This window comes from Somniosus microcephalus, chromosome 14, assembly GCF_052327205.1.
Source record: "Somniosus microcephalus isolate GS21.2 chromosome 14, FLI_Smic_1.0, whole genome shotgun sequence".
In the NCBI taxonomy this organism is placed as follows: Eukaryota; Metazoa; Chordata; class Chondrichthyes; order Squaliformes; family Somniosidae; genus Somniosus; species Somniosus microcephalus.
In genome coordinates this window covers 15,303,839-15,319,028 of record NC_141000.1, presented here as the reverse complement: position 1 = coordinate 15,319,028, position 15,190 = coordinate 15,303,839, and the positions used below count along the sequence as shown (strand labels likewise).

Here is a 15,190-nt window from a genome sequence, read left to right as displayed (position 1 = left end):
AGAGATACAAGGATAGACTCAAACGGCATCTAAATATGTATAATATTTTTCCAACTTGGCATAAAAAACATGGCAAGTCAGTTGCAAATTTAAAGCTTTATATACCCAGTTAGCTGAGGAGAAAAGAAAACTCAAAGGCCTAGACATTCGGTGGGCTGCGCCACCAGTTAGCGCCTAAAGAGGGCACTCAGTGGCTTTAGCGCCACTGGCCACGCCTCCCGCGATATTTAGCTGGGGCGCTAATGGCGACGTTAGCCTGTTGCGCTGCGCCACCACCGATGACTTCATCGGTGTGCGCAGCGCCCCGCTACCACCCCGATCTCGATATTCGGTAGCGCCGTTCGCAACTCGCGCCCGGTTCACGGGGCCTACCTGTGGCGGCAGTAGCGCAAATTAAGGTGGAGGTGCGGGGTGGCCGTTTTTTCGCCGGCTGCCTGCCAGCACCCCCGTCCCCGGCCTCCTAATCTCCCCCCGCGGCAGTGCCGGCTGTTTTCCGAGATCCCGGCACTTCTCCTCGGTGCCGGGCTCTTTTGCCGGCACTCGCGATCTCCAATCGCGCTGGTGCAGGCCCCTCCCCCTTAAGAATGGGAGGAAGGCCTGCAGTACCGCAGCGCGCCGTGCCGCAGTGTGTGGCGCTGCGATATTCAGTTTCAGCGCCCTAAGAGGGACGCGGAGCGCCTCGAGCTTTGCCCCGTGTACCTCTTGGGGCGTTCAAGCTGAATTTCCGGCGGTCGCTACTGCTCCGATCGCTGCGCTAATTCCGGCGCCCAGGCGAGCTTGCCGCCCCGTTTGCGGCTCCACCGAATTTCTCCCCCAAAGTGCCTGCCCATGACCTGGTTTGAAGGTCAAGATGTGGCTGCAGCAGGTAACATAGCTCGGTGATAGCCTCCTTTGTGAACCGAAGGTGCTGAAAAGTTCATGTAGGAGAAGTGCTCCCTGAATACCCGCTGAGGGTATGGTCTCCTGTGCAGTGCTCTCCTCCTCTGCTTCCCTCTTATCGCAGCTGCTCCTGCTCTTTGCTGTTTACCTTGCCGCTCCCCTTTGTCACCCAGCCCCAAAGGCAGCTCTACCAGACCACCATGACTACAGTTAAAATGTTTATAAGGCAGCCAAAACCAGCAAAATCTTCTTCTCAGAAGCTAAAATTAAGTTCCCAGAGCCAGATAACAGACCAAAATAGACTAAGTTAACCAGCAGCCTGAAATGACAAACCAGCAACGAAGTGGATGATCCCTTTAAATAGTGCTGATGAAGGGTCCTTCCTGTCAGTTGGCAGCACAAGTTGCTGGGCGAATTTAGCAACTGATGAGTCAGGCACTGGGCCAGCCCAATATCACTAAAGGTTCCCTCAGCAAGCGTAGGGCCCTAATTTGAATATTTTAGTAATTGTAGGGCCAATGCACGTGACAGGACCACAGTCCTTGCTCAGAAATTGGCTCTGTGGGAGGACAAACTTGGCACATATTGGCCGAGAAATTTGATCGCGCTGCACCCGTTTTACAAGAGCTAAGTGGACTCATAAGTATCCTATATGGCGGACAGGAAGCACACGCTCATTATGAGCCTGAAGTGTGCTGCCTGCCATATTGGATTGGGCTGCTCCATAAGCGTCCAGGGCCCTACAAGCCATCTCTACAACCACGAAAGATGCAAACCAGAATCATTCTGAAAAATATTGTTTTTAGTCGAAATGATGCGACAACCATTATTATGAAGGTTATAATAAACAGCATGTTTACACTTTACCTCATTTTGTAGCTGTTGTTCCAGTATCTGTTTATGGCTTTGATATTCATCCTCATCAAGCTTTCTGGAATATTCGGCTTTCTTCAATTCAGCTTGAAGAGCTAAATGAGCAGTGGTGGGTTGATTTAGTACTGAAAAGACAAGTTAGAAATTTTAACTCCATAATAACATTTTATTTGATTAATGTCTTCTATTTTGCCATATTTTTATGGATGGAGATTTAAAAAAGTACATTTATTATGCATTCGCAGTTCTCACTGTACTAAACAGGGTCATTCACCATAAGAGAAAATAAAAATGATATATGATATAACATCACCTTCTTGAATCATCCATGAGGAATACCTTTGTAACAGCAGAATTTGAATTTGCACATTATGTTTTGGTGGAGGGAGGCAGAAAAGGAAAACTTACTGTTTTACCCCCTCTAATTATCCACGAAACAACATCCTGAATGAGCTCACTAACACAAGATGGGGAGCAAGCCCGAAAACATTGCGAACCAGTGCACTTGCTCTTTGCTATTCCACTGTCGAATACGCCTGTCCTGCATGGGAAAGGTCTACTCATGCCAAGAAGATGGATGCCGTTCTGAATGCAAGCTGTCGATTTATCACAGGTTGCTTAAAACCGACAAACACCAACAGCCTATATATCCTGGCGGGTATCGCGCCCCCTGATATAAGAAGAACGGTAGCCAGCAAGAAAGAGCGACTCCGTCAAACATCAGATGAGAGGCACCCTCTGCATTGTCATACACCTACACCCAGCCGCCTAAAGTCAAGGAAGAGCTTCATGAACAGTGTTGTTCCATTACAATCAACCTCATCTGAAGCCCGCATCGCCTTGTGGAAAGATCGGCTCGCCAGTCTTGAACAACCCCCAGCGATGGAAATTTTACCTGATGAAAGCCTTCCCCCAGGAGCTAATTGCAACTGGGCAATCTGGAAGTGCCTTAACAGACTTAGGACCGGTGTAGGTTGCTCAAAGGTGTCACTAAGCAAATGGGGATATTCAACCAGCCCGACAACTTGTGAATGTGGAACTGAGGCACAGGCTATGCAACATCTCCTGCAATGCCCATCGTTAGAGGAACCCTGCACTGTTGCAGATCTTACCGAATCCAACAACAAGGCGCAAAAATGTGTCCAGTTCTGGCTGGGCTATGTATAGACTGTCCGTGGACACGATAAGAAGAAGACCCCTCACTAACTAAGACAGATCTGTTCACAACCCTCTATTACAATGCTTTCCACCTGGTGGTGAAGAGATGGGCAAAGTACAGAATTACATAGAAATTCCAACATGGGAACAGGCTGTTTGGCCCAACTAGTCTATGTTGGTGTTTATCCTCCAAACAAATGTAGTGGTCATGTTACTGGACTAGTAATCCAAGGGCTTGGACTAATAACTCGGAGAATGCAAGTTCAAATCCATGGCAGTTTGAGAATTTGAATTCAGATTTTTAAAAATCTGGAAATAAGTTAGTACCAGTAAATGTAATCAAGAAGAGCAGCAAAGTTCTCTTGGTCAACATTCATCCCGCAACAAATACTACCAAAACAGATCGTTTATTTATCTCAATTGCTGTTTGTGGGATCTTGCTACATACAAATTGGCTGCTGTGTTTATCTTCATAACAAATGACTACGCATCAAAAAACAAATGAAGTACTTTGGGAGCTCCTGAAGATGCGAAAGGCACTGTAGAACTGCGAGTTCTTCCTTCCCCATTTTCTACTATTGTCTTTTTCTCTTCAAGGTACTTCTTACTGTGAATCTGCTTCCAAATGTGGGACAGTAGCAGTTACAGTCTTCTGCCACTGCTACTCTGAACAGGCCAGCAGCAGGTGCAAAACAAAACCACACTCAGTTTGACTTTTCCTCCGGGATAAAAGAAACACATGTCCCTGTGCCAATTCCTTTAGTGACAGAGGTGACTAAAAACATACCCCAAATGTAGCAAACAAATTCGACTTATAGTCCGAATTGGGACTTAAAGCTGCAGTGCGCCCTGCACCATTGCACAGACAAAATAACTAATGATGGTTCCCTCCTCTCTCCAATTCCCAGTGACATCTGCTCAGTGTCTCTGTCCATTAGTGAAACAGAGAACAGATCAAGACATTCACAAGTACAAATCTACCTCTTAGTCTACTATGTCACAGCATTTTGGAGCATCATTGCACTAGATGATCATTCTCTCCAGGGTGCCCAATAGGGGTAATATTCCAACTCCATGTGGGGGAGCCTTGCCTGTTGGGAATGTATATTGAAAATTTAGGCATGCTACAAATGATATTCTAATCATTAATTGGATGTGCCCATATTTCCAATATGCACTTCTGGTAGATGAGGCTCTGAACCAGGAGCACAAAGTCAGAAAATTCATTATAATGCCCCCTACCTCTAATGGAATAATCAGTGCTTAAATTAAGCTTGCCATCTAAATGCCATTAAATGTATTTTAATGTACATGTATCAGTATTATTTTTCATAGAAAAAAAGCATACTAACGTTCACACAATGTATGATTTTCACAACGAGCTTCATCCAGCTGTTTCCTCAGCACTTTGATCTCAGTGTGAAGCTGTACATTTTCTGTCTTTAACGATGCATAGTCTACTACGTCCTTTAACTTTTCATTTAGCAACTCATTCTGCTTCATTAACAGACAAACTTGGGCTTTAGCTGCATTCAGTTCTACCTGTGAGTAATGGGATAGTTTGATATGAAGATTGATCCAGCTAATATTTATATAAGGTTTACATGTTACACTTGAACTTAAGGGCTAGATTTTCCAACAATTCATTGGTAAAGGACAGAAAATCTAGCCAATTATCTCATTAACCATTTTACTAGATAGATAAACATTCTCATAGAAGGGTATACAATTTCTAACTAAATACAAGTAAAGACATAACAACAGAAAATGCTGGAAAAACTCAGCAAGTAAAGACATGTTTAGTTTTAAAGCTTGATATGTCTTTCAGTACAAAAATAATTAATGCATAGCAAATAAATCCTCGGCATGCATTATGATCATTTAGAAACCTGAAACATTGAAGTTGCAACTCATCTCAAATTAGTAAAATGAACACGGTGGTTAATTTGCTATTTCTAGTGAAATTTAAATATGTATTGAGCGGACTACCTGCGAGGGAGACAGTCGGCAAGCGACACAACGAACGAGTGACATCAGAATACAAAGATGTCGCTGGCACAAGGCAGCTGAAAAGTGAGTATTGGGTGAGTATTTGTGGTAAGTTTTTTTTTGTTCTGTTTTGAGTATATTTCTGCTAAGTAGTTCCTAGCCTAATCTAATAGAGGGAAGTGCCGATTGGTGGGTAGCTGGTGAGTGTTTCTTGTAAAGTTCTAAGTTTATTTCTGCTAAATTACCTCCATAGTCTGGTAAATAGAGGCATGGCAGGGCAGCTCAGTCCCATGATTTGCACATCCGGTGCCATGTGGGAAATCCAGGACGCTTCTCGTGGCCTGGACGACCACGTGTGCAGGAAGTGTCACCAACTGCAGCAACTCGAGCAGTAGCTGGAGTCGCTACAGTGCATCCGTGAGGCTGAGAAATACTTGGAAAGCACGTTTCCAGGAGCGGTCACCCCGTAGCCTCAGAATGTGCAGGCAGAGAGGGAATGGATGACCACCAGACAGAGAAGGAGGACCAGGCAAGTAGGGCAGGAGTCCCCAGAGTGCATCTCGCTCGCTAACCGGTTCACAGTTCTGGAAACTGGTGGGGGTGATGGCTCCTCTGGGGAGAGCAGCCAGAGCCAAGGCCAGAGCACCACGGGTGGCTCAGCTGCACAGGGAGGGAGGAAGAAGAGTGGAAGAGAAATAATGATAGGGGATTCATTGGTTAGGGGAACAGATAGGCGTTTCTGTGGACACAGATGTGACTCCAGGATGGTATGTTGCCTCCCTGGTGCCAGGGTCAAGGATGTCACTGAGTGGCTGCAGGACACTCTGAGGGGGGGGGGGGGGGGGGGAGGAGGGTGAACAGCCGGAGGTCGTTGTCCATATCGGTACCAATGACATAGGCAGAAAGAGGGATGAGGTCCTGCAGGCAGACTATAGGGAGCTAGGAAAGAGATTAAAAAGCAGGATTTCAAATGTAGTAATCTCCGGATTAATCCCAATGCCATGTGCTAGTGAGTACAGCAATAGGAGGATAGAACAGATGAATGCGTGGCTGGAGAGATGGTGCAGGAGGGAGGGCTTTAGATTATTGAGGCATTGGGACCATTTCTGGGGAAGGTGGGACCTGTACAAGCCAGACGGGTTACACCTCAACAGAGCCGGGACCAATATTCTCACGGGGAGGTTTGCTAGTGCTGTCAGGGCGGGTTTAAACTAGCTTAGCAGGGGGATGGGCACCAGCATGTAGCAGTAGAAAAGAGGAATAAGGTGCATAAAAGAGTGTGTGTGCTGGATAGTACTAGAGAATAAAGTAGTACTGGAGGCAGAAGGAGTATCACAATAGATAGGAGCAGGCTAAGAAAGACTCCAAAAAATTCAAAAATGGGTTTAGAATGCATGTACGTAAACGCACAAAGTGTGGTGAATAAGGTCGGTGAGCTACAAGCACAATTAGCCGTGTGGCAATATGATGTTGGGGCAATAACGGAAACGTGGCTTAAAAACGGTGAGGACTGGACACTTAATATTCAAGGGTACAAGATGATCAGAAAAGACGGGGGAGGAAAAAAGGGAGGTGGGATGTCAGTGCTGATTAAGGAAGACACTGTCGTGTTGGAAAGGGAGGTTGTTCTTGAAGGGACAGAATCCATTTGGTTAGAGTTGAGGAGCAAAAAGGGTACGATCACGCTATTGGGGGTATTCTACAGGCCTCCAAATAGTGAGAGGGAGGTAGAGGATCAAATCTGCAGGGAAATCACAGAGATATGCAAGAGCTATAGAGTGGTGATATTGGGGGACTTTAATTACCCAAATATCGATTGGGATAATGCTAGGGTAAAGGGAAAGGAGGGGGAGGAATTTCTGAAATGTGTTCAGGAGAATTTCCTTGACCAATATGTTGTTGGCCCAACTAGGAAGGAGGCATTGCTGGATCTGGTGCTGGGGAATGAGGTGGGCCAGGTTGACCAAGTGTCTGTGGGAGAACACTTGGGTACGAGTGATCATCGTATAAGATTTAGATTAGCAATGGAGAGGAGCAAGGAACAATCTAGAGTGGAACTTCTAAACTGGAATAGGGCTAACTTCAATGGGATGCGAAAGGATCTAGCCAGGGTAAAATGGAACCAAAGACTGACAGGAAAAACTGTAACGGAACAATGGGTGATATTTAAGAAGGAGATGTTCCAAGTACAGGCTAGGTACATTCCAACAAGAGGGAAGGGTAAGGGAACCAAAGCAAGGACTCCTTGGATGACGAGGGAGATAGAGAAGATGATGAAACAAAAAAAAAAGAGTTAGAGTCATAACGGCACAGAAGGAGGCCATTTGATTATTGTTTCTAAAACTTTACCCACCACTGATGTTAAACTGACCAGCCTGTAGTTACTAGGATTGTCCTTACACCCTTTCTTGAACAATGGTTTCACATTTGCCACTTTCCAATCCTCAGGCACCTCCCCCGCATCGAGGGAAGATTGGAAAATTATGGCAAGCCCTTCTGCTATCTCCTCCCCCAATTCCCTTAGCATCCTGGGATGCAAGCCATCTGGACCAGGTGACTTGTCCACTCTAAGCATACCGAGCCTTTCTAGTACATCCTGTCTATCAATTTTCACCCCTTCCATTGCTTCTACCTTTTCCACTTCTACCAATATTTTGTCAGCATCCACCTCCTTAGTAAACACTGATACAAAGTACTCATTGAGTATTCTAGCCTTGCCCTGCGTCTCGAAGCATATATCACCTTCTTTGTCCCTAATAGGCCCCACCCCGCCTCTTACTACCCACTTACTGTTTACATGCCGGTAGAAGATTTTTGGGTTCCCATTTATGTTAACCACCATTCTACTCTCATATTCTCTCTTTGCCAATCTTATTTTCATCTCCACTTCCCCTCTCAACCTATTGTATTTGGTCTAGTTCTCCTTTGAAGAATTCACCTGACATTCATCATACACCCTATTTTTTTGTTTCATCATCTTCACAGTTCTGGATACTGGTGGGGGTCATGGTTCCTCTGGGGAGAACAGCCAGAGCCAAGGCCACAGTACCACAGGTGGCGAGGAAGAAGAGTGGAAGAGCAATAGTGATAGGGGATTCATTGGTTAGGGGAACAGATAGGCATTTCTGTGGACACAGATGTGACACCAGCATGGTATGTTGCCTCCCTGGTGCCAGGGTCAAGGACAGGACACTCTGAGGCAGGTGAACAGCCAGAGGTCGTTGTTCATATCGGTACCAACAACATAGGCAGAAAGAGGGACGAGGTCCTGCAGGCAGACTATAGGGAGCTAGGAAAGAGATTAAAAAGCAGGACCTCAAACGTAGTAATCTCCAGATTACTCCTGGTGCCACGGAGAGGTGGTCCAGATGGCTTGCATCCCAGGTTGCTAAGGGAATTGGGGGAGGAGATAGTGGAAGGGCTTGCCATAATTTTCCAATCTTCCCTAGATGCGGGGGAGGTGCCTGAGGATTGGAAAGTGGCAAATGTGACACCATTGTTCAAGAAAGAGTGTAAGGACAATCCTAGTAACTACAGTTTAACATCAGTGGTGGGTAAAGTTTTAGAAACAATAAACAAGGAAAAAATTAACGGGCATTTGGAGAGGTTTAAGCTAATTAAGGAGAGCCAACACGGATTTGTAAAAGGCAGATCGTGTTTGACTGATCTAATTGAATTTTTTGATGAAGTAACAGGGAGGATTGATGAAGGAAATGCAATGGATGTTGTCTACATGGATTTTAGGAAGGCATTTGACAAAGTACCACATAGAAGGCTGGTTAACAAAATTGAGGCTCATGGAATAGGTGAGTCAGTAGTAGCCTTGCTCAAAAGTTAATGTAACAATAACCTTATACAATTAAAATAAACACTTAAAAACTATTTGAAATCAAAAAAATAAGCACTTCAGTTTGCTGTCTTCCTTTTCCCCATTTGGTCTATTTTTATTAATTTAACTTTTACTTTCCAACCCCACCCGAATCAGTATAACCTATTCTAACATTCCTTTTACATTATTTCCCTGAAAAAAAAGCTGGACATATTTCCTTTCATTTTTTTCCCTCAGCCGGTTGGGTCTAGATGTCCATTTTGGGGGAGGTATCTCTATAGAAAAACGGTTTAATTAGCTGAAGGAAGGTTTTCAACCACATCAGTGGCAGTAGTCCAACGACTGACATAGATATGTTATCCACATAACCAGGAATTGCTAACACAGAACAAGTCATCTAGTCTGTGGTCCCCACAGCCTAACTGCAACTGAAAATTGATCTGTGAAGGTTAAAAAAATTGAATTTTAGCTATACCTCAAAAAAAAAATTAAAAACTGTTTATACAATTTACCTCCAACTTCTTAGATTGAGCACGGACATATTCAAGTTCCTCTCTTTTGGACTGGATGATAGCAGACTCTTCGTGTAATCGAGCTGCCTCTGCTGTAAAGGGAAAAAATGTCCTTTGGTGACTTAAATGGCAACAAGAATCATTAACATATAATATAAACTTTCAGTTTTTCAGTGTAAAATGTACTTTAACAGCTAGATAGGAGTTAATGGCCCAGAAATTCGGGTCTCCCCGGGTGAATACGCACGGGGTACTCACCCGTAGGCCGAATGGAAGTGCCGGTTTTCTGCATGCACTGCGCATGCGCGGGAAACCGGCACTTCCGATCCTCTGAACGAAGGGGTTCAGAGGTCGAACGCGCGCGCGGGGGAGGCTGCGTGTGCGCTTTGAACTTAGGTTTTTTTTGCAGGTTTTCCCGGGAAGGTAAGCCTGCAGGATTTACACATTTAAAAAGCAGGCGTAAGGCCTGCTTTTTGCAAGGTAAGTGGTCAATTAATTAAAATTAAAACATTTTTTCCACAGGTTTATTATTTTTAAATACTTTAAAGCAAGGTAAGTTTATTTTTAGCCCCGTTAGAATATAAAATTATTTTTTCAAAAATTTAAATTGTTTAAAATAGTTATTTAATGTAATTTATAGTTTATTTAAAAAGTGTGATTTTTAAAAAATTTATTTGAAGGTTTACTGCTATTTTGGGGCCCGTAGTATTTATAAGTTTTGACAGGTCTTCCTGTCAATCTTATGAATGGGCTTTTCCCTCCTCCGATTGGCTGCCCATGGCTCACGTGATCCCAGGGGGCGCATCGCACTAACTACGCCCCTGGGACACGCAAGCACTGCGCGCCGGCAGCTGGGCCAGGCCCCGGAGCGGAATTCCACGGGAGCCCAGAGCTCAACTGCCGGCGCGCAAGGTAAGTGCAGGTCAGGGGCTTGCACCCGCAGGAAGCCCCCGACCTGAATTTCTGGGCCAATATTTGTTATCATCTTATGTTATTAATACAGGAAAACCCTTCAGACAATAAATTCTAATTGAAAGTACAATATGTTTACCTGCTAGTTTGAGACACTGGACATAGAATCATAGAATGGCTACATCACAAAAGGAGGCCATTTGGCCCGTCGAGCCCGTGCCGGCTTTCTGCAAGAGCACTTCAGCTAGTCCCACTCCCCCACCCTTTCCCTGTAGCCCTGCAAATTTCTTTCTTTCAGGTACTTATCCAACTCCCTTTTGAAAGCCACGATTGAGTCTGCCTCCACCACCCTTTCAGGCAGTGCATTCCAGATCCTCACCACTCGCTGCGTAAAAAAGTTTTTCCTCATGTCGCCTTTGGTTCTTTTGCCAATCACCTGAAATCTGTCCCCTCTGGTTCTCGACCCTTCCGCCAATGGGAATAGTTTCTCTCTATCTACACCCCTCATGATTTTGAATACCTCTATCAAATCTCCTCTCAACCTTTTCTGCTGCAAGGAGAACAACCCCAGCTTCTCCAATCTATCCACGTAACTGAAGTCCCTCATTCCTGGAACCATTCTCGTAAATCTTTTCTGCACCCTCTCTAAGGCCTTCACATCCTTCCGAAAGTACAGTGCCCAGAATTGGACACAATTCTCCAGTTGAGGCCGAACCAGTGTTTTAGAAAGGTTCATCATGCATTATTATCTCTACTTAAACTAGTAAAATAGGTAAAAGAACTTATCAAACTGAAAACCGTGCAGTGTTTAGAGCATTCAAGGCTTACTTAAAATATTAAGACAGCTTGTTACACAAGGACAATTTATTGAAAGCAGGCCGATCAGGGCATAAGCATTGAATATGGATATTTGGATGATCTTCTTCTTCCTCTTTCGTATGATAGTAGCAAAGCAAATCAAATGTCAATATCCAGGCCAAAGCTTCCGGTGTATCAGCGCGGATATCTTGTAGGCTGCCTGCAAATTTCCTGAGGGCAGTGCGCAATGATGTGCTCCAGAGTCTGATTAGGTGCTCCACAGTTGCATGATGGAGATGCTTTAATCTTCCATCTATGGAGAAGGTGGCAGCATCTACCACGACCAGTTCTGAGGTGGTTGATGGTTGTCCACGGTTTGCGATGAAGGTTTGATCCTTCAGGTTGTACTGTGGGATCCTCTACAAGGAATCCATTCCATATGTCATAGTTCTTCCAAGCATTTCGCCGTCGGTCATCAAGGCTGAGGGGAGATCGCTGAAGGGCTTCGGCGACGGTCCAAAATGGCCTTCTAGGCTTGAGACGGGTTGGTGGTAGGTTGTTCAAGTTTTGGATATTTGGATAACCCTGCTGGCTAACTGAAATCTGCTGAGCATGTGTAGACTTGATACAAAGGGGTCTTCTAAGAGTTAAGTTCATGCATAGAATAGCTTCTCGATACAACACTTTAAAAACAAGGACTAGGAAATGAAAAGATAAATTGGCAAAGAGGAAAATCACTAAATAAAAAAGTGAAATGTTTTATGGGTATATGGCCTTTATGTACTTTATGAAAGAGAGACCAGAGGGTGAATAAGTACTTCCTCCTCTCCGAGAGTGCTTAGCAAATGTGATGGTGGGACTGTCAACAAGTAGTTCCAAAAGAAGTGCCACAGATGGTCACCTTTTCTGTTTCTGGATGTCAGGAAAATATTCCTCAGATGTATCTCAGTCAGCAACCAGGGCTGAAAAAGATAGTTGATGGTTCCTATGGAGCCGAGAGGCCTCCTGGTGAGAAGGAAGACTAAGGAAGAGCGGGTATCCAAAAGGACGAAAGAGAACAACACTGTCCCCATTGTGAAGAGCAGCAGTTGCAATAGTAAATGAAATATTACCATGTCCAAAGGCGGGGGCGATCGTGGGGCGAGGTGCCAGTGGGGAAAGAGGTTTACTTTTTGGGCATGGAGGAAACACATGCTCCTCCTAGCCCACAAACTGTGCTATAAATCCACTTATCCAATGGCCCTTTGAGCCTACTTTGAGCCCCAGGAAACCCAGCCAAAATGGGTTAAAAAACTGTAAAAATGGAGTTATGGAGCTTCCTTAAAAGATTTGAGTGACCGACCGCCTCCCGGGAGCAGATTGGTCGCCCACCTGTCCCCCGACCGCCTCCGTTAAAACCGGAAGTGGACAGGTTGGGGTCGGGTTTGAGATCTGAAATTTTTTTTTATTTTTTTTTTTTTTATAAACTTCCCACCCGTCCCAAACCCACCCATTTTGTGTGTTAAAATTCTCCCCATTGTGTTCTGATGTGGTCACTGTACTCTCAAAATGATATAGATGTAGTGGAAATTACTCAGAAGAGTAACAAGGCAATTCCAGGTTTTGGATCACTAAACTACAAAGAGGGATTAAGGAAGCTAAAATTTGCTCTCATTAGTAATGATTAGGGTGCTAGCAAAATAGTCCACATTTTAAAACAACAAAGAAATTAGCACAGTGGACATAGAAGAATTTTGTACAAAGCCTAGAAAAAAGGAATTATCGGTCACGATCATAAAGCAAAATTTAAAACTTAAAAGAACAACTTTTTGGCAAACACAATCGATTTATGGAACGGCCTACAACCTACAGCTCCTGATGCAGGCTCTGCTGAAGTAGTTAAAAGGAAGTTGAAACAAATGCAAATATAACAGCTCAGCGACGTGGTATTAGAAAATAGTTAGTTAGATCAGATCCTCAAACAGGACCTAGACAAAGTAGTAAGATGGAGGAGCTGGGCATTTCCATATTGTTATGCATTAATGACATGCCAGTTCAGTTCAATACTTTCAAAAATTGAGTCATACTTGAACAAGCAAAAGCTTATTTTGCTTTGTTTTGTAAATGGTCTAACCAAATAGGTATACAACTTATACATTGTGCATTATGTGCTCAATCACATTTTTCAAATAAACAAAAGAATCTCTTCCAGTAAGAATATCAGAATAATCCCTTGTTCATATGCCAGGAGGGATACTCCAACAGAGCTCTACATAAACACCTGCCCTGTATAAATAAGATGCCAAATAATGAACCAGACCTTCAATTCTTTTCTCATTTGCTGTCACTTTCTCAGTTCTTTTACGATAGTCTTCCTGTAATTCCAGCTGACACCTATGCAGAAAGCATCATGTTATTTAGCACTTAATAACAGTCAGGAACAAGTGTTAAATCCATCTTTAAGTCCCAGCAGTCACTTTAGGAAGGAAGGTTCCAACCTCTCCAAGTTAGACAAGCCTATCAATATAATTCTAAAATACAAATAAACATTTGTGCAGTCGTGACATTTTCCTAGTACAGGTCACTTGCACATTTGTAATTAACACAAAGATCAGATTAGCTGGAGGCAGATCATTACTGCAACAACAATTTCTCACAATCTGAAAAGCACTTTTTCCCATTTATCTCAACAGCTGTAGAGGAGTGAACTTTGTCTTAAAACTTAAAACTAGAAAAGGCATTTGACCCATGAACTCTCTCCTACACACTTGTATAGAATTTGCCCAGAGGCAGATTTGGGTGAACAAAATTATACTGTAATGTTTGTAACAGAATTTCTTCTAATAAAATACATTCATTAAAACACAAGCTAGGTTAGAATTTTAAACACAAGCTGAACATTAAAACCATTAGCATCTACAAAATACTATGCAGAAAACACAGGGAATATATAAAAAGCAGCGCACATTTTTTCAATCCAATTCCAAAAAGATGAAAATATGAAAGAACAAAGAATAAAACAAAAATAAAATTCACAAGCGATTTATTAGGCATATAAGCAATATTCAAACTCTGCTGTTTCCCTATTAACACACTTGCCTTCAAGTTTGACTTTGTAAAGGAGGCAAGTGTATATAATATTTTGCAGCAATTTTTCATAGCAAAATGATAGTGATAGTAAATGCAGCTCTTTCGTCCCCTTCCTGTGGTTTGGTTCCACAGGTACTAGCAGCCTTCCAGTATCTTGCCCACTGATTACTCATTATGTGCAAACATGGACAGTGAATGCTAGTGGCAATTCAATTGTGAAGGGGCACTACAGCCAAGCCCAATCCTGTCCTCTCCTAATGTTGACAGTGCGTTTTCCAGTACCAACTACTGAACAGTGATAAGGAACAGGAAGTTTGTCTCAACATTCCCCCTCCTTACATCAGGGACCCTGAGGCTAATCATAACATCGTTCTGCTATCTCAGCTCAAATCACCCAATTGTAAAGGCCAAGGATCGAAGCTGGGATCTTCCTGGTCTCTACTGCTCAGTACCACACCATACTGACCGAGCTGCTGAGGAAGCTGCATCTGGTTTACTGAAAATGGAATATGCATTCCTCTATACTAATACAGAATAATACGTGTGATGCAAGACTTGTGATAAATGTTTAGAAACATAGAAGATAGGAGCAGGAGTAGGCCATTCAGCCCCTCGAGCCTGCTCCGCCATTTAATGAGATCATGGCTGATCATCCAAATTCAGTACCCAGTCCCTGCCTTCTCCCCATAGCCCTTGATCCCTTTAGCCTTAAGAAATATATCTTAACTCCTTCTTGAATATATTTAATGAATTGGCCTCAACTGCCTTTTGTGGTAGAGAATTCCACAGGTTCACCACTCTCTGGGTGAAGGAATTCCTCCTCATTTCTGTCCTAAATGGCTTACCCCTTATCCTTAGACTATGACCCCTGGTTCTGGACACCCTGCCATCGGGAACATCCTTCCAGCATCTAGTCTGTCTAGTCCTGTTAGAATTTTATAAGTTTCGATGAGATCCCCTCTCAATCTTCTAAACTCCAGCGAGTAAAAGCCCAATCGATCCAATCTCTCCTCATAGGTTGTTAAAGAACTATTCTGATTAACAGGATTGATTTGCAGAAAATGAAGCTTAAACTTGCCAGTGAAAGTATTTTTATTATACTAAAACTTATTGCTGTAACATAACGAAAATAATTCTAATACATCCTCACTCACACAAAAATGAGGCAACT

The 15,190-nt window shown here is 43.5% G+C and overlaps 1 protein-coding gene across 5 annotated transcripts in view; it reads right to left on the bottom strand.

The window, feature by feature from the left end:
- ofd1 (OFD1 centriole and centriolar satellite protein) overlaps positions 1–15,190 on the bottom strand; it is an 81,657-nt gene that overhangs the window by 39,678 nt on the left and 26,789 nt on the right. For all 5 annotated transcript variants that reach the window (XM_086006279.1, XM_086006275.1, XM_086006277.1 and 2 more), the window contains 4 exons: positions 13,250–13,323; positions 9,241–9,332; positions 4,263–4,452; positions 1,747–1,877 (listed from right to left, as the gene is read on the bottom strand). In XM_086006279.1, the coding sequence (XP_085862405.1) occupies positions 1,747–1,877; positions 4,263–4,452; positions 9,241–9,332; positions 13,250–13,323 (487 nt within the window). The remainder of the gene's footprint in view (positions 1–1,746; positions 1,878–4,262; positions 4,453–9,240; positions 9,333–13,249; positions 13,324–15,190) is intronic.